The sequence below is a fragment of the Mytilus edulis genome, chromosome 13, assembly GCF_963676685.1.
Source record: "Mytilus edulis chromosome 13, xbMytEdul2.2, whole genome shotgun sequence".
In the NCBI taxonomy this organism is placed as follows: Eukaryota; Metazoa; Mollusca; class Bivalvia; order Mytilida; family Mytilidae; genus Mytilus; species Mytilus edulis.
In genome coordinates, this window is record NC_092356.1 from 41,589,078 (window position 1) to 41,613,944 (window position 24,867).

The 24,867-nt window shown below is 32.0% G+C and overlaps 1 protein-coding gene across 1 annotated transcript; it reads right to left on the reverse strand.

Moving 5' to 3' along the window:
- Positions 1-13,718: 13,718 nt before the first annotated feature.
- LOC139500869 (uncharacterized) lies at positions 13,719-23,146 on the reverse strand. The gene is made up of 5 exons (XM_071289762.1): positions 22,970-23,146; positions 21,925-22,077; positions 16,060-16,148; positions 15,459-15,536; positions 13,719-14,613 (listed from the first exon to the last, which is right to left on the reverse strand). Exons 1-5 carry the CDS (start codon positions 23,010-23,012, stop codon positions 14,512-14,514), a joined length of 465 nt encoding a protein of 154 aa, XP_071145863.1. The 5' UTR covers positions 23,013-23,146; the 3' UTR covers positions 13,719-14,511.
- Positions 23,147-24,867: the final 1,721 nt, after the last annotated feature.

Here is a 24,867-nt window from a genome sequence, read left to right on the forward strand (position 1 = left end):
ACTGATAATAGCCAAATTAGACACCTATCTTTTTTTGATTTTGATCCTTGTCGTGTTTGAACACTGGACATAACGACGTATGTCCGATTCGAAAAAAAAAGCTAACCTTTCCGGGGCACCTGGCATCACTTTTTGTTTTGACGAGAGCACGAATTGATAAACACCAGGCCTTTATGCACTCTATACAAGTTTTTCTTGGAATAGAACGGATCTTGTGAAAATTGTTTGTATATAATATATTTCGTTTTATATATTTTTCACGTGTTAAAATACTTTTGATTTGTCATTTTCGTGTATTAAATAAAGGTAACGGTAACGTTTCGATTCGACATAATGAATTTTGGTATGTTTTATAAGATACTAATATAAGCAAAAGCAAGATTATTACTGAGCAATTATAGTAAAAAAACAAATTAGATTTTGTTCAATGATTCCACTAGTTTTAATTTGATTATATTTGCATTTAATGACTCATTGATAGCAAAAGAGGCAAACGATTACAAAGTGATATTCAAACTTATAAGTCGAAAACAATCTGACAATGCCATAGCAAAAAAAGAAAAGAAAGGAAAACGCCGAAAAAACAAACATTAGTACACAAAACACAACATAGAAAATTAAAGATTGATCAACACAAACCCCATCAAAGTTGTGATCGATGTCCTTATCGTTATCATAACAACAAAAATGACACAAGAGACACATACTCTGATGATCATGATGATATAAATATCAAAAATATTAATTAAGGTAGATAGGGTGTCTAAATTATAATCCATAGAATCTTTTAATAATTTGCCAAAATGTAGTTCATATCCTGCTTGTTTAAAAACATTAATCAAAAGAATGGGTCACCGGACTTATTTTCACGCTACAGGTTGTTCAAAATTGTCAAGATTTTGTATAGATTATGCATGGAAAACCCATTTTTCCGCCATAAAACGCAAACCACACCATAGAATTTTGAGATAAAATATGAGAAGATAGCTTCAATAATATGCTTTCAGATAAGAAAAAGAAAAAATGGGGTCACCGGACTCGTTTTCTTGCTACATGTAAAAATGGGTAAATTCCTAACACATTCTATTGTAAAAGTAACACTATCTGGATTATCTGCCCTTGCATTTGAGTTGCCTCCCCTTATTTGACAAAGATAGGAAAAAATGAATCAAACAAAAGGATTCTTATTTTTGTAAAATACAATCATAAATATGATCAAACATGGCATTTTCTATATTATAATGAAAATTCTTACACATGAATTACCTACTACTATAAAAATATGCACATTTCATCAAAGATCTAGACCTTGTTTTCTAGTATTTCAAAATCCAAGATGGAGGAAGACACCCTATCTACCTTTATGATTGTGTCTATCTTTAAGTTTCAGATACTCAAATGCTTGGTAGTATTTATGTTTCTATTTTCTGAAATAATGGGTCACGGTTTTTTTCATATTACTTTTAACAATGCTTGTACATTGTAACTGTATTAGTTCAGTTATAATATAAATAGTTATTTGACTAGTGTTTTTTTGACATATAAATGAGAGAATGAAGACACAGTAGTGTAAATATAGATTAAACATACTCACTTGAAGCCTCAAACTTCAGCTTTACGTAGTCACTTTCAGATATTGAACACTCTTACTACACATTATCGCCAATTCAATATTGATAAATAGTCAAGGTATGTAAAAAAAGTTATAATCTCAAGTCAATCCCGTCAAGATTCATTTATTGACACCCAGTAAATGACATGTTGACATATATCTTTTAAATGAAAGTTATCAATCCTTTTAGCATATTAATACACCCGGTTGATAAATATATACACTAAATCGTAAATTTCAAAAAGAATTTTAAATATCTACATAGTCTATTCAAAAGAAATTAAAATACGATATTGATAGCCAGCTACGGTGAAATCTATAACTTTTGGCTACAAATATTGAAACAGTTTAAATATTTACAATTGATAAGTATTTTCCTTTTTAAACAATTGATATTAGAAAGTTTAAGTTCAATACATTTATTTTATCTGATATGTTCTATGTACGTAAAAGGTTAAAATATGCTTTTACGTAACATTAATTTTGAATAGAAATGCGCCATTTTAGGTAATAGAGAAATATAAATACTATCTGGTTCAATGATTTCAAATATCGTTCTGTCACTCGTTTATTTAATATTGTCAAATAGAATATACTTGTACTTTGTCGTTTGTAGATGCTTCTGTTGAATGGATAAATCTGTATCAATGCCAATGCTGGTGAAGATTTATTTCCCCGAAGGTATCACCAGCCCAGTAGTCAGCACTTCTGTGTTGACTTAAGTTATCATTGATATGTTCATAATTTTAAATTAACTGTTAACAAAACTTTGAATTTTTGAAAAACTAAGGCTTTTATGCCTCAGGAATAGATTGCCTTAGATGTATTTGGTAAAACTTTTAGGAATTTTTGGTCCTCAATGCTCTTCAACTTCGTACTTTATTTGGCCTTTTATAACATTTTTGATTCGAGTGTCACTGATGAGTCTTTTGTAGACGAAACGCGCGTCTGGTGTAAATATTAAATTTGATTCCTGATATCTATGATGAGTTTATTTGCAGAAACAAAAATAAACTTTAGCAAAAAAACATTATTCAAAATTTTGGTATAATTATTCAAAATTTTGATGATTATTTAATGTTAAAGAAATAAAGAATATGTCTCCCTCATGCAACGATCTCATTCATTGTCCGACTTTGTCTATTCTTTTTGTCCTTTATGGTGTATAATGATTTCCTTGTTTTAATAAGCTTTGCAATTTCAAATGCTTTTGCCTCGACCATCACTGAAGAAACATGTATTGTCGAAATGCACAGCTGGTGCAGATAAGGTGTATCTTTACTCCTATCATATAATTTTACAACATACTAAATATAGGCAACAGTAGTTTACCGCTATTCGAAAGTCATAAATCGATTGAGAGGAAACAAATCCGAGTAACAAACTAAAACTGAGGGAAACACATCAAATATAAGAGGAAAACAACGAAACAACAAAAACACGAAAGTGCAACAAAAAAAAAAACGACATTGCAACACACAGAGAAACAAACTATAAGATAACAATTGTCATTTTCCTGACTTGGTACAGGACATTTTAAGAAAAAAATGGTGTGTTGAACCTGGTTTTGTGGTTAGCCAAACCTCCCGCTTTTATGACAATGTTAAATATAACACTAAAATTACAATATTACATGACAGGACTAAAATACAAATAAATGGAAGAACATTCAGGACAGAAAAATACACAAATCAACAATACAATAGAACATAAGACATGCTAGTCATTAAAAGGTACCAGGCTTATAATTTAAGTACAGCTCTTTGTAAGAACCAGGCAGGGTGCCATATACATGTGATTTATGAGGGTTTCTGATTTTATCTATAAATGGCCTAGAAGAAGCAGTAACTGAATACTGCTCAAAAAATAAATATGAGTGGGAAAATACGAGTGGTTGCCATGGTAACGGACACTCTATTTTTTGGTTGTGAAGCATTATAGTAAAATCTTCCAAAAATCAGCTAAATCACTACAATTCAGAGCCTGATTAGGAATAGAATCAAGCATTTTTCCTTAATTTTCATATGTAACATTGATACAACTTGCTTTTAGCATCATTTTAGTTCAGATTGCATGTAAACCAAATTTGTAAAAAAATTTAAAAATTTTGTCAAAAAATGCATATTTTCAAACTTTTCTGAATTTTGGATTTTTGCGAAATTTTCAAATTTTCTGTGGTGTTTTTCAGAAAAGAGCAACTGTGTATAGCATAGTTAGCACTTTAGTTATAAAGTTTGGATACTACTTTACCAAATTAAATAGAAAAAAGCTTGGGACTTTCTTTAGTTTTATCACCATATCAACCGATGTTTTCCTTGGAAACGGAGTTATTATTTGCAGAATATTGCAGTTTTAGAGCTTTAATGTACTGAATTGTTCCATAACTGATAAAGAAAAATATATTTAAGCATAAGCTTACTCTAAATTACCATCGTTAATAGTTGCTGACTTCAATAGTTACCATGGAAATACATATTACCCATAGTAACATCTATTTTATAATGTATCAATAGAAATTTATGTAAAAAAAATACATATATTATATATAGACGGTGTTTATATTCATATTGGAATCTGACTGCATGCTTTGCTTCACTCACAGTCTTGTCTGTATATAAAATATAATGAAACATTGAGGTTAGAACCGAAGGTAAGGGAAAAAAAGGGGGGTAGGTTTATTTAAAAAAAAAATCATACATGTAGATTCTTGAAAAGATAACGTTTGGTCGGAGAGCCTGATTATGAATAGAATAATGATAATGAATAGAATCAATTTTATTTTCAGAAATTTCATATGCATGTTTAACATCGATATAACTTTGTTTTAGCTTCAGAGCTTACTATAGTTAGTATTGCAGTTCAACCCCAACTTTTAGTTTTTTTGTTTAAGAATACTAAAAATATTCATTTTTTTCGAAATCATGAAGTATTGTGAAATTATCAAATTTCCTCGTGTGTTTTTCCGAAAATTGAAAAAATGTAAATCATAGCTAGCATTGTAGTAACAAAATTTGAATACTACCTGACCAAAATAAATAAAACATTGCGTGGGGCTCTGTTGAATTTTATCACCATGTTAACGTATTTTCCCCTTGGAAATAGAGTTATTATTTATTGAATTCTGCGGTATGGGGGAATTCAATGTTCTCAATTGTTTCCAAACCTTTACGAAAAGACATGCATTGAAGCATATGTAAGCTCTAAACTGCAATCGTTTAGTATTATTACAACAGTTGCCATGGTGACAAATATCACCCATAACAGTCAATCAAATGATATATAATATAGTTTATGTAAAAAATTACATATAATTATGTTTATAATGTTCATTTTTCTAATGGGAATATAACTGCATGCTTTGCTTTGTTTCACTCTCAGTACTGTCATGACTGTCTTTGCTCATTAAAAAGACTTAACAAATTTAAATATATACACTGTTGCATTTTTGGGGAGGAGTGGAGGTTGGGTAGTTTTTGTTTGAATCTTTCATAGATCAGGATCATGCACAGCTAATGTGTGCATTAACTACCTCAGATATACTGCAAAGTTCAAATGTACTCTTAACTGATCCTAGACTTTGAAAGGGGTGTAATTCCATAAAATAACAATAAACAGCTGCGCCATGAGCGCATGTTACGCCCGTCGCTTTTTCAAAGAATAAAAAAAGTCTGATAACTTCTCAATGTCATTTCACAAATTCATGAAAAACTAATGGGAGGTTATGTTAATAGATATAAACCTGGCGTCACCAAAGTTTCATAACTGCTCAAAGCATTGTCTGAAAACTGGAATATTCCCCCTTTTTTGATTAAAATCACATTTATCCGTGACCTAAAACGTATACAAATTAAAAGTGAACTCCCGTCAATAAATATAAACAATTTATTGAATGAAAAATGGAAACAAGAGGCTCTCAAGAGCCTGAATCGCTCACCTTAATTTTTTTGGTTAAATCTCTCATCAATGATTATTTTGGCTTTTCAATTTATTTAAATGTTCTTTGAATCGTCCTATTTTCTTCAAAAGCAAAAAAAAATCATTTTCTCCTATGTTCTATTTTAGCCATAGGAGCTATGTTTCTGACATACAAGGAAATGAAATATAAAATTTATACTAGATACACTGAAACTCATTTAGCCTTAGTTTGGCTGAAATTGATACAGCAGTTTCAAAGGAGAAGATTTTTTAAAGTAAGTCAACATGATGAACAAATTGTGAAAAAAGTCTTTAAAGGGCAATAACTCCTTAAGGGGTCAATTGACAATTTTGGTTAAATTGACTTATTTGTAGATCTTACTTTGCTTAACATTTTTGCTATTAACAGTTTATCTGTATCTATAATAATATTCAAGATAATAACCAAAAACTGCAAAATTTCTTTAAAATCATCAATTTAGGGGCATTATACCTGAAAAACCAGTTACCCAATTCGGCTGAAAATTTCAGGACAGGTAGACCTTGACCTAATAAATACTTTAACTTCTTGTTTTATTTCTCTAAATGCTGGAGTTTTTGAGATATAAGCCAAAAACTGCATTTTACCCTGTGTTCTATTTTTAGCCATGACGGCCATGTTTTTTGACGAAATAAAAAATAAAGCACAAACTTTATTTGATACACCCTACTGATCATTCAGTTGAAGTTTGGTTGAATTTGATTTAGTAGTTTTAGATGAGAAGATTTTTAAAGTTAGCAAATATGATGAACAAATTGTGAAAAATTGTCATTAAAGGACAATAACCCCTTAAGGGGTCAATTGACAATTTTGGTCATATTAACTTATTTGTAAATCTTACTTTGCTGATCATTTTTGCTGTTTACAGTTTATCTTTATCTATAATAATATTCAAGATAATGACCAAAAACTGCAAAATTTCCTTAAAATTACCAATTAAGTGGCAGCAACCCAACAATGGTTTGTTTGATTCATCTGAAAATTTCAGGGCTGATAGATCTTGACCTAATGAACATTTTTACCCCATGTCAGATTTGCTCTAAATGCTTTCGTTTTTGAGATAGAAGCCAAAAACTGCATTTGACCCCTATGTTCTATTTTAAGTAACAGCGGCCATGTTTTTTGACGGATCAAAAATCGAAGCACACACTTTGTGCAGGATAATCTAAGGAACAATCATGCTAAGTTTCATTCAAATCCATTCAGTAGTTTCAGAGGAGAAGATGTTTGAAAAATTGTTAACGACGACGACGTCGACGACGACGACGGACGCCAGGTGAGCTAAAAAATGGGGAGAGTTTAAGATTGGAAAGTGAAACTTTTTTTCAGTTTATTTCACTTTCTAAATTGAGGTACATTTCTCATTGGTTCATCTTTCTCTAAACATATAACCTAGGGGAAGAAAAGAAATACATCTATATTTAGTTATGATTTTGCATACACCTTTTTGAAAGTACACCAAAATGGAACTAAAACTGTAGGAGATGTAGGTTATACGTAAATAACACAGCAATCAAACGAAAAAAAAACCAACTAATGACATTTGGCAGGCAACATAAAGATTTCAACAATACTAGTAGTTATAGATGTCTACACAATATGTCAAATTCTTAATCATTACTAATTTATCTATATAAAGATTTTCTTGAGGATTAATTTATTTATAGTTGGGATCCTGCTAATAAATATATTTACCCCCGCCACATTCTCTATGTATGTGCCTGTCCCAAGTCAGGAGCCTGTTATTCAGCGGTTGTCGTCTGTTTATTTGTTACATATTTGTTTTTCGCTCACTTTTTGTAAATAAATAGGTTTTCTTGTTTGAATTGATTTACATTGTCATTTCGGGACCTTTCATAGCGGACTATGTGGCATGGGCTTTGCCCAATGTTGAAGGCCGTATGATAACCTATAGTTGTTAATTTCTGTGTCATTTTGGTCTCTTGTGAAGAATTGTTTCAATTTGGCAATTATACCACATCTTTTTTTTTATTCTAACAGAAATGATAAAAAAATAAATACATGAAAGTCGAAAAAATATTATATGGTATGTATGACAGAAAAAAAGGGCTTCAGAAAGGTTTTCCTTAAATATCAACTGGTCACTTTTAGATATTTCTTCACTAAACCAGGTCATTTAAGGTAAACTATACAGTTTTAAACTCGGTGGCATATCCAGAACTCTGTGTAAAGGGAGGGGGTCTCCAGTCACACTTCAGTGATTCCCGATATAATCAACCAATTTTTTCTTACGAAAGGGGGCTGTCCCCCAGGATCCGCCAGTGAAACTGATCTGGTTCTCGGTTTTAACAATTATTTAAAGTATCAAACAAAGAAAAGTAACGCAAAACGGGCATAACTCGGGAACAGTTAAAGTGACACCAACTAAATTCAAACTTAATCTCTGTTTTGTGGTAATAAGCATTGTATTGTGTATACATCTTTCATAACATTTGGTTGAGGCAAACTAAAATTAGAAAATGGAAACCAACTTTGTGACGACTAAAGTACTAAAGTATGAAACAAAGAAAAGTAACACAAAACGGGCATAACTCGGGAACAGTTAAAGTGACGCCAACTAAATTCAAATTGATCTCTGTTTTGTGGTCCCCCCAAGGGTGACTGGAGTATAGAAATATGGTCACTTGGTCTTCTTCCGACCGGCAGTAAAACGCTTGCCGAAGTGGGGCGTCCGTTTGGCTGTGCGGGATGTATCAAATTCGCAGTCACGTCCGGTCAGAAGGGGGACGTTAAATCCGATGCCTCGTATAAAGAGAGTGCCACGCTCTTTGCACGTTAAAAATTCTTGCAACAACTCTTTGAGGGGTCCGTAGGTGGCCTGTTGCAAGGCAACATTTCTGTCCTTTAATCCAATATACCCTCATTTTCCAGTGGCAGTCCAAATTTCCCCGACCATCATCCTATATGGCCTCTATTGTATCAACCTATAGTATTTATTGTGAACTTGTTTTCGTCCTGAATATGCATGAAATATTTGCCACTTGACGTTAAGCAACCAACAATCAATCAATCTGTTTTGTGGTAATAAGCATTATGTATATGTTTCATAACATTTGGTTGAGGCAAACTAAAATTAGAAAATGGAAACCAACTTCGTGACGACTAAAGTACTGACGGACATGGTTGAAACTTATGATATGAGACAAATATTCACAAGAAACGAATTGAAACAGAAATAAATAACCATAAGTCACCCTACGGCCTTCAACAGTAAGTAAAGCATATACCACATAGTACCATATGAAGGCTTTGTAAACAGATATCAAACTAGTTGAAAAAAAATTACTTAAATAAAAAGATCATGATTATTTAATCAGTAACTGTTGTTATGTTATTTGGCACATGTCAATCGGTTCATTGATTTTTTCGGCATATCAAAGAAAAACGGGCACGTGTCTAAATGTTGTATTCCTCCTAATTCACACTTTTAAAAATCACTATTCCTTCAATAGATGGTTTGATTAATTATAAATTGGTTTTATAACAATCAAAATGCAAGGTTAATTAAAAATTCATCAAAATTCACGGTTAATTAAAAATTCATAAAAATGCACGGTTAATTAAAAATTCACCTAAGATTTACCTGTACTTTTTAAAAGAAAATATAGTTGATACACTGTTCAGTGGCGGATCCAGGGGAAAAAAGGGGGGGTTCCGGGGTTGAAAACCCCCCTTTTTTTGGACGATCAATGCATTTGAATGGAAGCACATAGTTGGAACCCTCCTTTTTACTCTGGGTTGGGACACCCCCCTTTTTTAAAATGACTTGATCCGCCACTGAACAGTGTATCAACTATATTTTCTTTTAAAAAGTACAGGTAAATCTGCTAGGCCTCAACCATGATTCACTATGCAGCATTAATGCCCCACCAAGAAGTAACAACAGTACAGTTTGGCGATGCAGCCACCCACCTTATTCACATTGAATAGATTTATAAACTTTAATAGACTAATATACGGTGGACTTCTGATGTGTGTGCTACAATGTGTGATTTGCTTAAGTGTTGTTTACTTGTATTGTTTGTTTCATATTATAATGCTTGCGTGACCTTACTTTTGAATTTGTGTTATAAATTAGATAATTTGCTACATTTCTTTATTTCGATTGTTTTATGCTATATGGTCACGTTTTTGTCTCTTTCACTTATTCAGAATTTCAAATCTCAATTTTATTCCATTTCTTTCATTTTTATTTGAATTAAAAACACAAAATTCAAACATATACAAAAATAACCTATTTCCTATCCCAAAAAACATTGGCCAATTAAAAGTTGATTAAGTATAATCCTTTGTTTGCATAACTTGAGTTTTCCTCCTATTCCCACATGAAATTTTAACTTTTCTTAGCAGATTTATAAAAAAAAGTGGGAATAGGAGGAATGAATCGTTTGAATAATGTTGAATATCTTATTTATTTATGATTATTTTTCTATAAAATTTGATTTTTTTTGCATCAAATATCTATCTCTACCATAATATGTAAAAATAATATATATAACAGCACTCCTTTTAGTCCTTATTGGCATTGTATAGGTCTTTAGTGCACTAAGGAGTCCTTAGCAGTGTTTAGACGTACCGTTTTCTTTTACGATTCTAGACCAAAATAAAATTTGAATTTTGAGATATTGAGAAAAATCCAGGAATACAAATTTTTGAGGAAACCATGCACCAAATTCAGCAGGCCTACATTATTAAATCTGTCTCTCCATCTAAAATTTCTATGCCATACTTTGTTATCACAATAAACAAATGACCCGTTCATGAAATCAAGAGATATGAGTTGTAAATATAGAGAAATATGATTTTTGTTGATTATGGTTGAAAGAAGTCCATTTACAGGGCTGCAAAACAGATATTACAAAATGGTTTGTATCAAATCTGAACTTTTTTGTTCCCATGGTAACCAAAAGCAGATCAAGTGTAACATGTGTAAATTAACTATCTTACTGTTGAGTATATTATTCAAACTCCATTATTTATATGCATCCAATACCTAGAAAACCATGTATTTGATGCTGATTCTGAATTAATTCAGCAATTTCAGACCGGTTGCTAGGGCTTTTTTTTTGGTTGCTATGGTCTTTCAGTCACTTAAATTAAACCTTATATATTTTTTTTATCATTTTCAAACACATCATAAGTTTTATTGTCTGTTAAATTACATTAATATAAAAAAAATAGCAAAAATTTTGATAATGAACAAGTATTGTCTTTTGTCATTTTTATGAATTTTACCAATTTTTGTTGCCATGGTAACAAAAAATATCAAAAAAACCCAGACGTTTTTTTCTTGTTTTTAATAATTCAATGTATGAACTTTAAGATGCAATCATAGTTTATAATGAACTTGTCTGCTCAATGTCATTTTTTCTTGATTTAAAGAGCTATTTTCAGAAAATGTCAAAATGCAGGTTTTTGCACCTTTTTCAATACCATTTTTGCCTAATATCAAAAAAAAATTTCACAACCTCAACATCAAAATATATACTTCAAATAATGCATTATTATATGTTGAAATTATTTTTTTTCTTGAAATTGTCATTATCATAAAATTGCTGCAACCAAAAAGTAGACATTTTCCAATTTTCATGCCTGATTTCATCATAAATTCCTCAAAAAAATGGCTGCATGTTTCCATAGCAACCGTTCAACAAAATTTTTAAAAAAAGCTTGCAAACTTTATTTCAATCCTAGCTGCCTATTATATAAAAGAATAAAGCAGTTCTGAGACATACATGAATCACCCCCTGCCTGGATCTTACAAATAGCTGTACTTAATACGCCAGACGCGTGTTTCGTCTACATAAGACTCATCAGTGACGCTTAGGTAAAAAAGTAAAGAAAGCCAAACAAAGATGAAGAACATTGATGACCCGAAATTCACAAATAAAGTAATAGCAAACACAGACATACAATTTGAATACAATATAATATGAGCTTTAATGTAACTTTAAATAAGTTGTGGTTTGTCTATATGCCTTAATGTGCTTCTTTTTTTTTTTTACATATTTGTTTATTTTTATAGTGATTAAGAATGTGACACAATGTTGACTGATGTACCTCTTTTTTGACATTTTTACCGATTATGTCTGTTTGTTTTGTTCACACATCGTTGGCAATATAATGGAATTTGATGCGACTGACTTACAAGTGATAGGTCTAGCTAGTTATTAAACCAGGTTTAACTTTTATCCTCTCGTTATATGTATTTGAGCTTTTGATATTGCCATTTGATTAGGGACTTTCCTTTTTGAAGTTCAGTATTTTTGTGATTTTACTTTTACACATGTTCTGAGAAATCTTTTCTGCTACCTTGAAATAGAATTGCAAGTTTTCTATGATTTGGTGACGAACAATAAACTTCGTGTTTCTTTTCTGTTCTATGTGCAGTGTTACAGCTGGTACATGCAACACTGCGACATTTCCATGATCGTATGGTCATTACGACATACTAAAAAAAGCATTTCTACACTATAATTATGTGTTGTATCACGTTCTCGGTACACAGACGATATCTATCAATCACTTTAAATTACCAAACAGCTGATTGTCTTTTTACAATATGTGCAATAGCATTCAAAGCTAGTTGTTCCTCACTAGCAGTCACCAATACAACTCGGTTATATGAATAAAGGCAACAGTAGTATACCGCTGTTCAAACTCATAAATCCATGGACAAAAAACAAAATCGGGGTAACGAACTAAAACCGAGGGAAACGCATCAAATACAAGAGGAGAACAACGACACAACAATACAATGTAACACACACAGAAACGGACCAAGCATCAGACAAAATCCCACGAGAATAACAAACACAACATCAAAACCAAATACATGAACTTGGGATAGACAAGTACCGTGACACGTCTTATCGCAATGTAAATGTACACTCAAAAATAAGAGAAAACAAACGACGCAACGTTAAAATGTAACACACACAGAATATGACAGTTGTTTTCCATTCGTCTAGTGTTTTTGGGTTTTTGATTTGGCCATTTTATTTCGTTTATCGATATACTTTCCTCGGAGTTCGATACTTTTGTTATTTCATTTTTTCGGGTTGGCAGTTAGTTTCATTAATGAACATTTATGAACATTGATAGGAAAACAAATATAAAGTTTGTAACATAAATCTGCTTTTTCTGTTGTTTCTTTAGAAGTTAAGTATTTTGTTTAAATTTATGTTGTTACATGCTGTGGAAACATAAAAATCCCCACAAATGATACAGCAGCCTTTAATGACGCTGAAAAGTTTTCAATACGGCTTGTAACAGTAGACAAATCGTATCGAAAGCCATTGTTTGTCCGCACCTAGAAGATTGACAGTTAAATTAGTTCCTTAAAGGAAATACACAAAGAGACACAACAACCATTGACGAGAATTCTCAATTTATTTTACCGTTTCTTTAAAATCGTGAGCAGTGTGTTCCAACAAGAAAGATAACTCGTGTGTCAGTATTAATATTATGCCCATCATTTTGCAAAGTTTGTAACTTTTTATCAACAGTAATTAATTGATTTAATCACTTTTAAACTGTTGAAGCATAAACATCATTTCTGAGAAAACTGCAGAACATTTGGTAACTTAATTTATGATAAATCGAGACAATTGCATGTGGAAAAGACCAAGCTGAGATGAAAATGTTTAATAATAATAAAGTGATTGATGTTTCATACAAAGAAGGATGTGATTACTCTTTCAGTGAAACAAGTCCTACTACATTTGGAGCTCGTGTGATTTCGATTCCCTTTACTCTTTTGTCATCTGTTAATTAATGAATTTATACCTTGTCTGATGGCCTATTGAACATTGGTTAACTACCTAGAATTTTAAGACTGCCATACATATACCAGTTGGAATTTAAAAACAGCTACCTTTCATGAAATTACCGGCCAAAGGTAGTGCAGATGCAAGTCAAGACAGATCAAAATCTGCCGAAAACGGTTACAAAATTTATTGTTTTGCAATTGCTAGCGGAACACCACACAGATATCTGCCGTACACAACAGTAAACATAATTTGAACGAAAGGCAATCGGAAACATATATCAATTATCTGCGGTAGTCAAAGCGACATAAGCCTGTAAATGTTAGTGTACAAATACAAACTGAAATGAGAAAAAGTTGTATTTTCATTGCCATACTTTAATAAAATCAAAGTACAGAAGTACTGAACATCGGATGACCGCAAGTTCTCGTGGAAGGTCACTAGCACTTGTGTAAAAAAATACATATATATATACCTGAAAGTGAGGTTAATGTACAGATACATATTCTTTTCTGAGACAAGCTCGTGCGTGGATGATAAATATATAAATGACAGGGGATTCATCCTCACTGTTATAACTAATATATTGTAGTGATACACACATTATAATAATATTTGTAATGTATTTATAATTTTCATCCATTTTAAAAATTTTATTCTAGTAATATTGCAGTGTAAGTTCATAGTGGACCCTTTTCTGTAATACTTCGATTCTTTAAATTCATATTTTCCCGCACAGCGTTCTTGGGATATTCTTTAGCATGTCATTATGATTACACAATTTTTCTGTACGTGTGCACAGATGTTAATGATTTTTTACTTAAGGACAAACAAAAATCATTTTATTAATTTATGTTCTAAAAAAATATTTTTATGAGTATTCATTGAAGAAATGAATTAATAAAAAGCGACAAGGAAAGTTAATTTGCACTCGATTCTGTCAGCGTATTTATACGATCGTTACCAGTCAAAAACGAAAGTCAAATCTATTTGGCAACAATATATTGGAATGCCCTCGCGGTCATAGTGATGCAATAAAAATTGCCCTATTCATTTATATATTGTCACATTTCAAGTTTCACACCCTTGTCATTTAGATATACTAATCAACGGACGAAAAACGATTATCTCAGCATTGTTCGTAGGTGTTTCGTTTACTTCTTCTTTAACCACGGGACTTTCTTTCGAATATTGCCACCAAAATCTTTAACATCTGCATCTGTAGATTGGTGGCTACGAGCCATAGGTGAAAGGAACTAAAACGAAATAAATCATATCATTAAAACAATTTCTGCAGGAAGAATAGCTTGGCTGCAAGAGTGAAAAACTGGACTAACACGAAACAAGCCTATCTATGTAAAACCTTCAATTAAATACTAGATATCAAAAGCATAAAACTTTAACCTCAACTTGAAGTACATATACTAGGTGATAGACTTCCAAATTGATTTCTCTTTGTGTCCTGTTCAGATACACATTCAGCTATGTCATGCTAAAAAGCAGTATCAGTGACGTCATGTGTTGTAATTATATTTTAAAATACGTGTAACATGTACAGCAGAATCTGATTACTTTTGAAGAACACCTTAGATCCGCGACCCCCGGTTTTCGGTGGGTTTCATATATTGCTCAGTCTTAAGTCTTAAGTTTTTTATGTTGGTTATTTGTTCCGTTGTTTGCCTTACTGTCGTTTTTCGCTTTTGCTTTGATATTGTCAGTTTGTTTTCGGCTTATGGGTTTGCATCTCCCTTTGGTATCTGTCGCCTGTCTTTTTGTACACATGGTTCTATCGTTGAATCAATCGGCAATCCTCGGGTGACTCCGCTTCTCCTTAGATGAGGTACGGAATCGGCCGAGTTGTGACGATTGATCATTGAATATAATAGATATATGTGTGTGTTCAACTCAGTTATTTTATTGTTGTTGTTAATTTTGTTTATGTAACAAGTATAATGTTACTTATATGACAAATAAAGATTATTATCATTGCCTCTTCGTCTAAGATATATGTTGTTATAAAAAATAAGGTTTTGCAATACTTCTTCATTTATTGAGTGATAATTAAAACATAAATGGTAGAATAATAAGTTTATCCACGTACCTCCTCATCCAAATTATGTTTAATAACAAAAACTGCTGAAAGTCTTTTTTGATCTACGTCATCCTTATATTTTTCAAACTGAAAATAAAACAATCGTATTTCACGTCTTCGTATACAAAGTTTTAAATTGGACATAATAAGTTGATAAGGTTTGACTAGAATTAAAACCGGTTGTTGCTTCGGTCGCCTTAAATCAGGTAAAACAGGCCGTTAGTGTTCTCTTTTGGGTTCACGTTTTGATAGTTTGTGCAGGTAGTGTTTTGTTTATTGTTGAGGACAATATACGGAAACATGTAGAGTAGTTGTTTATATCCTTACATTTCGTTTATGAAGGATATATATTTGGTTGATATCTCTTTGGCGGTTAAAACACGTCTTTATTTATCAATTTATGATGCTATTAGAATATTATAAGAGGCTATGTATCTCCCGCCAAACCCCAACACCCTTAAAAAAAATTGTAAGTGTTCATGTAAATTCAAGATGATAAAACTGTATTTTGCATATTTACTTAATGACTGTTTCCAACCTTTTGCCATAGTGTATCCATTTATAAAGGCATTACCATTTCTATCATAGAAAGAGGAATTTATAGACATACCACATTTTCGTTGTCTTCTATGTCTTTAAGTGAAAGATAAAGGACCATGAACTTTAAATGCTGATCAGTTCTCTGTCCTTGGTAATGAACTGTAATTGAAATATACATGATTTCAGAAATATATGCATATGTAAATCAGTCTTAGATACATGATTTTTTATGGCTCCGCAGCGAAGTTGTCGGTGCCATATAGTTTTACCCCTGTCCGTAATTCCGCCATTCTGTCATTCCTCAACAAACCATTATACAGAGTTTTTTTTCTAAACACCTTCAGATATTGGGCTGAAATTTGGTATGTTAGTTCACCATGATGAGTAACAGATCAAGTTTAAGTTTCGTTCCGCTTTTCTAATTTTTGCCGAAATTACTGGCTTCGGACTTGGATAAATTGTTGAAAATCACAGTTATACGGGTTTTTTTTTCAAAACGCCTTCAAATTGTGAGTTGAATTTTGATATGTGGGACAACCATCATGTTTGTGTCAACATATGTTATTGAAATTGCAGTTTTTTAATTTTTTGAGACGGAGCCATTCGTGTCGCTTTGACACATCTAGCTTATTGGTTGTTATTGGATTTGAACTTGCTGCCAGTTACTGCCAGAACTCTCAGGTCTGTACTAAGTGTCTTTTTGCTTTTGGGATGTCTAAGTACCCGTCCACATGCATCCCTCAGCCACACCCACTCTTTGTTTTTGTTAATTGTATTTCTAATTGTATACATTTGATGAGTTAAGGCTTTTTCAACTGATTTATATGGTTTGATCTTATATTTTGTACTGTTAAACCACTGTACCGGGTTAGGGGAAGGGTTATTAAAGTGCTTAAACACATGTTTTACCCCGCCACATTCCTTATGTGCCTGTACCAAGTCAGGAGCCTTTAGTTCATTGGTTGCCGTTGGTTCATGTCTTTTACATATTTGCTTTTTCCTGATTTTGACTAGTAACAAAATCCCTGAAATAATTAAGATCTTTTTTACAGATTCACTGATTAAATTCAGGGAATTTGTTAATAAGTTTATTCATTTTTAGCTTACCTGGCCCAAAGGGCCAAGTGAGCTTTTCCCATCACTTGGCGTCCGTCGTCCGTCGTCGTCGTCGTCCGTCGTCCGTCGTCGTTAACTTTTACAAAAATCTTCTCCTCTGAAACTACTGGGCCAAATTAAACCAAACTTGGCCACAATCATCATTGGGGTATCTAGTTTAAAAAATGTGTGGCGTGACCCGGCCAACCAACCAAGATGGCCGCCATGGCTAAAAATAGAACATAGGGGTAAAATGCAGTTTTTTGCTTATAACTCAAAAACCAAAGCATTTAGAGCGAATCTGACATGGGGTAAGTTGTTTATCAGGTCAAGATCTATCTGCGCTCAAATTTTCAGATGAATCCGACAACCCGTTATTGGGTTGCTGCCCCTGAACTGGTAATTTTAGGGAATTTTTGCTGGTTTTGGCTATTATCTTGAATATTATTATAGATAGAGATAAACTGTAAACAGCAATAATGTTCAGCAAAGTAAGATTTACAAATAAGTCAACATGACCAAAATGGTCAGTTGACCCCTTTAGGAGTTATTGCCCTTTATAGTCAATTTTTAACCATTTTTCGTAAATCTTAGTAATCTTTTAGAAAAATCTTCTCCTCTGAAACTACTGGGCCAAATTAATCCAAACTTGGCCACAATCATCTTTGGGATATCTAGTTTAAAAAATGTGTGGCGTGACCCGGCCAACCAACCAAGATGGCCACCATGGCTAAAAATAGAACATATGGGTAAAATGCACTTTTTTGCTTATAACTCAAAAACCAAAGCATTTAGAGCAAATCTGACATGTGGTAAAAGTGTTTATCAGGTCAAGATCTATCTGTCCTGAAATTTTCAGATGAATCGGACAACCTGTTGTTGGGTTGCTGCCCCTGAATTGGTAATTTTAAGGAAATTTTGCTGTTTTTGGTTATTATCTTGAATATTATTATAGATAGAGATAAACTGTAAACAGCAATAATGTTCAGCAAAGTAAGATTTACAAATAAGTCAGCATGACCAAAATGGTCAGTTGACCCCTGAAGGAGTTATTGCCCTTTATAGTCAATTTTTAACCACGTTACGCGCGATGTTCGTACATGTAAGCGTAACACAACGTCGAGGATATTTCGTAACGTTCAAACCAAAAATTCGACTAAAACGTTGTTTTTAAGCAAGTGCGACATTCTTGTAAGACTCCGCAAAATCGACGGTGCTTTTTAACTACTTATCGAAAATTGATGTATTTTAGTTTTTTGAAAAATTAAGAAAAATAACATTTTAAAAAATCATTAAATTCTAACATTATAAGAGCAGTGATAAGCAAACAATTGACGTTAATTTGAGTTGAGTTCGTTTTTACGTCAAAAAATGGTGATGCGACAATGTTGTAAGCCAGTGAAAAATCGCTCATAAATTATCATATATCATTTTTCAGGATATTTGTCCTTAAATTCATAAAATTAAGCAAATTAATATTGATGTAGTAAATACAAAAACTAAACTTTTTTTCATTTTAGATGTATGTTTTTTGTTTCTCAAAACTGAAATACCAATTTTTTTTCCCGTGGGACAGATTTGCCCTTGTAGTATGGAACGCGTTTTTTTCTATGACGTCATCATAACGTCATAAAAAATGCATAAAAGACTGAAGGAATCATTCTGTTTAATAATGGAAAAAACTGTTTTACAAAATATTAAATAGTTTTGACGAAAATCATAGTTCAGTGTTTACAATAAATGAAATATGTTACGCGGGACAACCTAAAATTCGCCGTTTTTTTTTAAGTGAAGCTTGTCGCATGCAGCATAAAACATAGTTTCAACAATTATTTTTTTCGTTTTTATATTAAAAATTGTTACTTTTTAAAATACGTACAATAGCATTGACTATGATATCACAAAATTATATATTTTGGACTTGCATCTTGCCAACTACACCGAATTTTCAATGAGGTACGAATATCGCGCGTAACGTCAACCATTTTTTCGTAAATCTTAGTAATCTTTTACAAAAATCTTCTTCTCTGAAAATAGAACATAGGGGTAAAATGCAGTTTTTGGCTTATAACTCAAAAACCAAAGCATTAAGAGCAAATCTGACAGGAAGTAAAATTGTTGATCAGGTCACGATCTATCTGCCCTGGAATTTTCAGATGAATCGGATAATCGGTTGTTAGGTTGCTGCCCCTGAATTGGTAATATTAAGCAAATTTTGCTTTTTTTTTGTTATTATCTTGAATATTATTATAGATAGAGAAAAACTGTCAACAGCAATAATGTACAGCAAAGTAAGAACTAAAAATAAGTCAGTATGACCAAAATAGTCAATTGACCCCCTAAGGAGTTATTGCCCTTCATAGTCAATTTTTAACAATTTCCTTAAAATTTGAAGATTTTCAATAACATTTTCCGCAGAAAGTACTGTTATAGATAGAGATAATTGTAAGCAGCAAGAATGTTTAGTAAAGTAAGATCTACAAACACATCACCATCACCAAAACACAATTTTGTCATGAATCCATCTGTGTCCATTGTTTAATATTCACATAGACCAAGGTGAGCGACACAGGCTCTTTAGAGCCTCTAGTTTTAAAGTATTTCTGTGAAAAAAGCCTACTACAGTAACACTCAATATGTTTGAGGTTTTATTTTAATATCAAGTGAGCAGTTTTCATGCACTATACAACTGACATACTGTAGAACAATGGCTCAGACACAGAGGTCTTTAAATCAAAAGCAAACACAAACACAAAAGTTACTTCAAATAATTGAGGGAAAATTAAAGTGCAACATATAGAACTGGGGAAAATAAGATGAAATTATGGAACATGTTGTCAATGAGCCACAGAAAGAAGAGTTCAAGACAAAACAAGCTCTTACATTGTCTTATCACTACATTTTTTTTGTAAGAAAGTTACTATTTATTATAGTTCTTTTCTGTAATTACTGTATAAAATAAAACCAATTATATCAAATTTTTAAAATCAAATATAAAAACGGAACATAAGTTGATTGCTGTCATTAGAGAAGAAAAACACATATGTAAGGTATAAGAAATTGAGTGGGTTAGGATATGTGATCCAGTGGCAATATTACATGCATATCAGAGCAAGAGCATCTTATTGCTGCATGAAAATTGATAGATAAAAAGCAAATAAGTGTTGTATTATTACATGTATAAATTTACCTACAAAATAACATTAATATTCACAAAATAATAATGAAATAAGATAACAGAAAATATACATGTAGATAAGAATACTGTGTTTTGTACTTGCATGTTTATAAAGTTCTAACCAAGCAAAAATAAAAAGTTTTACTTACTTTGGTCATATATCAGATAAATGTATTGTATCACAATTTCTTAACTTTCTCAACTCTTTTAATCCAAATAAAGTAAATATTTTATTAAATGTAGGTATGAAGTTCTTCAATTTGGAGCTTTGAAAAATCGTTAAAAGCGCTATTCATCAGATGAAGATGTATTAGAGATATTATGTATGTCTTGAAGACATGTACAGGATAGTTCAGAAAATTCACATATCAATAGGTCATGGTGGTAGGGACAAAATGGTATCAAAAGTACATAAATGTTTCATTCAAAGCTTTAGAACTTTACAAGAAACTTTGAGAGGAATGCCAACTTAAAAAACTTAGAGCTGCTACAGTAAAGGTATTATTGTTAAGTCTATGATAAGCAAAGAGTTCAATTTTCCTAGTACAGGTTGATTTGATACAGACATGCATTGAAAAGCAGGGCAATTATGTAACAGTAGATGTCACCAAAACTTGCCATGCAAAAATAAGTAAATTAACAGTGGTCAAAATATCCGTTTACATGACTTTTAGTCATTAGCATTATACACTAATTCTAGCTCATAGTGTTTAATAAACAAATATATTTCAAAATCATTAGTGATCATTAGTCTATTATTATCTTAATAAGAAAAACACATTTCTAATAGCAAGTTATACTTAATTGAAATCAGTGATTTTACAAAATCTCTAGCTCTATTTTCAGTGATTTTGTAAAATCCCTAAAATTTCAGGGATTTTACAAAACCACTGAAACTGTTAGTGATTTTACAAAACCACTGAAACTGTTAGTGATTTTACAAAATCACTGATTAGACCAGTGATTTTACAAAATCACTGATTTTACAAATTCACTGTAACATATATACATTCAGTCGTTAGTTTTCTCATTTGAATTGTTTTACTTACATTTGTCATTTCGGGACTTTTCATAGTTGACTATGCATGCAGTATGGGCTTTGCTGATTGATGAAGCCCAAACGGTGTCCTGTAGTTGTAAGTTTCTGTGTCATTTGGTCTCTAGTAATTATTACTTGTATTACTTGTCTGCCTCTTGTTACAGTGTACACTGTCTAGAGTGTTAATAAAAGTTGAAAGTTGAAAAGTAAAGAGGTGTCTCATTGGCAATTACACCCCATCTTAATTATTATACAAACGGTATGGGTTTTTCTATTGTTGAAGGCCGCACGGTTTCCTACAAATTAATTGCTTACATCCACTTCATTTGAATTTTGGTCGTAATTTATCTCAAAGACAATCCTACCACATCTCCTTCTTATCATATAGGTATTGCCTTTATTGGTTTTTTTTTTTACATAAAGCAGGAAATTCGTTTTTTCGTTTGATTTTTTTTACATTTGTCATTTCTGGACCTTTTATAGCTGACTATTTTATAGCTATTAAAGGTTCAATACAATAGTTTTACCAAAGTTAAGTGATAAATCTAATTTTAACTTAATAGATATAAATGATCATGTTAAAGTAACCTTAAGACGTTAGAAAGTATATATTATTATCTTACTATCGATTTTCCTTGAACTATTTCCAGATAAAACTTCAGAAATTGGCTTAACTTTAACAATATGTGGCAGAGTCGTTCTCACTTTAAATTTGACATCATAATCTTCGTGATTTGTAATGGTAATGGTGCCATCACAGTCTTCTTTATAACTGCCTGTAAAATTAATGAAAAGAGAACATTTTAGGAAAAGATTGGAACTTTAAACTGTTATTTTTCTGATATTTAACATTACTAATACAATTAACATGTACATGTCGGCAGCATAGAAGGCTATACGAAAATATAAATATAAGTCAAACCCTAAAAACATAACTTTAGTGTGACGCTTAAAGCGATTTGTTTTTTTAGATTTTATACTACGAAAATTAGATTTTATACTACGAAAATAGGCTACTTTCAAAATATGTTGGTGACTATAGATAAATCCAATGCTGAAACATCTTCTGGGTGACGGTTGCACAGGCACTCGTCTCAGAATTTTTTTCCCTATATATACCTTTATATAACAAGGTATATAGGAAATTTATTTTCTGAGACGAGTGCCTGTTGACGGTTGTGCGGCGATGATATTTCTAGCATGTATAAACAATTCAAATAGTACCTCCTTCAAATTGTTATCATTTGTTTTAACTAAATCTTAATAGAGAAAATAAAATTGCAAAACACATGACGAAGAACAACAGATTTACTAGTTATGACCATACATTCGTCAATACATGTGAAAATGCATAAGGCTTTATATAACGCAGCTAAACATGGCTAATTATGTTCAAAGGAAACAAAATTTACATTGAAATGGCCTTTTACTTTTAAAAAGAACCAAGAATTAGATGCAATGTAGTATTTCAATTGCATACTTCTCACATATAAAATCAGTTCTTAATTATAAACAAGACAGCACACTTGAAACTAAAAATGATAAGTTTATAACCTTTTATTAAAATGTATGACGAGTAAACTGACTAAAAATAACTTGTTTACCTTAGTAACTGTATAAATAGCTTAAATTTAAAAACATGAGATTGATAAATTTTAAAATCCTTACCGGACATATGAATAACTGAATTTGGTTCAATTTGAATTTTCATATTGAATATTTTCTTCCAGTTGAATATTTTTTTAGAAATATTTCGACACAACCATATTAATTTTATATGCACTACATTCTTAGACACACGTTAGATGTTTGTAAACACATCAATAGATCGATCTATGGAATATAAAATTAAAACAAATCAGGGAAAACTTGATCGACATATGATATGAGGGTAGTAATTAATGCCCTTTATCTTCAGGCGTCAAACGGCCATGTTCGGCTACCATTAGCGTCAAATTGATTACAATGTTACCGCGATTCGTCAAAATATCCTTATAGATGTCTCAAATGATTATCGAGGGGCATTATCGTTACCGTTATTTTTGGAAAAAAATAAACGTGATTCGTCAAAATCATACGATTTTTTGATCGTCTAAAAGAAGGTGCATATTTTATCGCCGTTATGCACCAAAAATTACCGTTAACGTCATTTGGCAAGAATTGTTACCATTATTCGTCATGAAGGTACTCCCATTACCACCCTCTTATATAGTTCCAGGTTCAAACTACTATAGTAAGTTAATATTTGGTTCTTATCATAAGGCTCGAGCATTCGGGCGATCTTCTAATCAATTTGAAATCTAATCAATTTACATTTTTTAAAACTCGGAACTATACCATATCAGAAACACTCCTTTAATAGAGAGAGATAGTTATGCAAAGAATACAAACTATACAGTTACCACAAAGGTTATGTAAAAATTTATAATGGATAAATGTTCAAGATGAAGCACATTTTATATTCGAACGTTTCATGCATTACCATTTAGAATAGATTTCTATATACAATGCTGAAGTGTTCAACACAAGTACTAAGTTCAAGTAGCTTTTTATTCAAGAGAACCTTGAGGTATTGGAACTTACGGCACGGTCAAGCTGTGGCTTAGGCACAAAACAATTTTTTTTTTAGCCCTTCCCCTTTTTTCCAACATTTTTTTTGCCAGTTTGACATAAATTTCAATTACTGATCAGTGACCGCTGTTGATAATAAACCTGGAATTGATACGGTAAATAGTAAATACGAGAAATTTCTAGTTCATTTATGTTAAATAATCGAAATTAATGGAAAACCAAAAAATAACGGATTTGGAAAAAAGGGGGAGGGCTTAAAAAAATGTAGCCTGTCCCCAATTACCTATGATTCTGATGGATCTTTGCCACAGGTGCTTGTCTTTGATTTTTTTCCAACCCTATAAACCTTAAAAAAAATATATCAAGGAATACAAAATTTCTTTAGAGACAAGTGTCTGTGGTGGTGGTCTTTGCTGATAACATGGATTTGTATAGCACTGAGACTCTATTCAAACTGAGTATTCAAATAATTGTTATCACCATATAAAATAGGGACGAAAGATACTAGAGTGACAGTCAAACTCATAAATCGAAAATAAACTGACAACGCCATGGCAAAAAAATTAAAAAGACAAACAGACAAACAATAGTACACATGACACAACATAGAAAACTAAAGAATAACCAACACGAACCCCACCAAAAACTAAGGGATGATCTCATGTGATCCGGAAGGGTAAGCAGATCCTGCTCCACATGTGGCACCCGTCGTGTTGCTTATGTGATAACAAATCCGGTAAATAGTCTAATTCGGTAGGTCACGTTTATGAAAGGGAAGGGGATTGTAGTTACGACGTAAGGAACATATCCGATATCATTTGTGAAACGGTTATTCCATAACGGTCAACCAACTCGTGATGGCGTCCGTAAAATTTACGAAGGGATGATTTCAACTTCATCATTTGGAACTCTTGATTTAATAGCTTCTTGTGAGTAGCGACCCTCTATCAAGAAAATCATGATAGGAAATGCAAGCACGGGAATATCGTATTAAT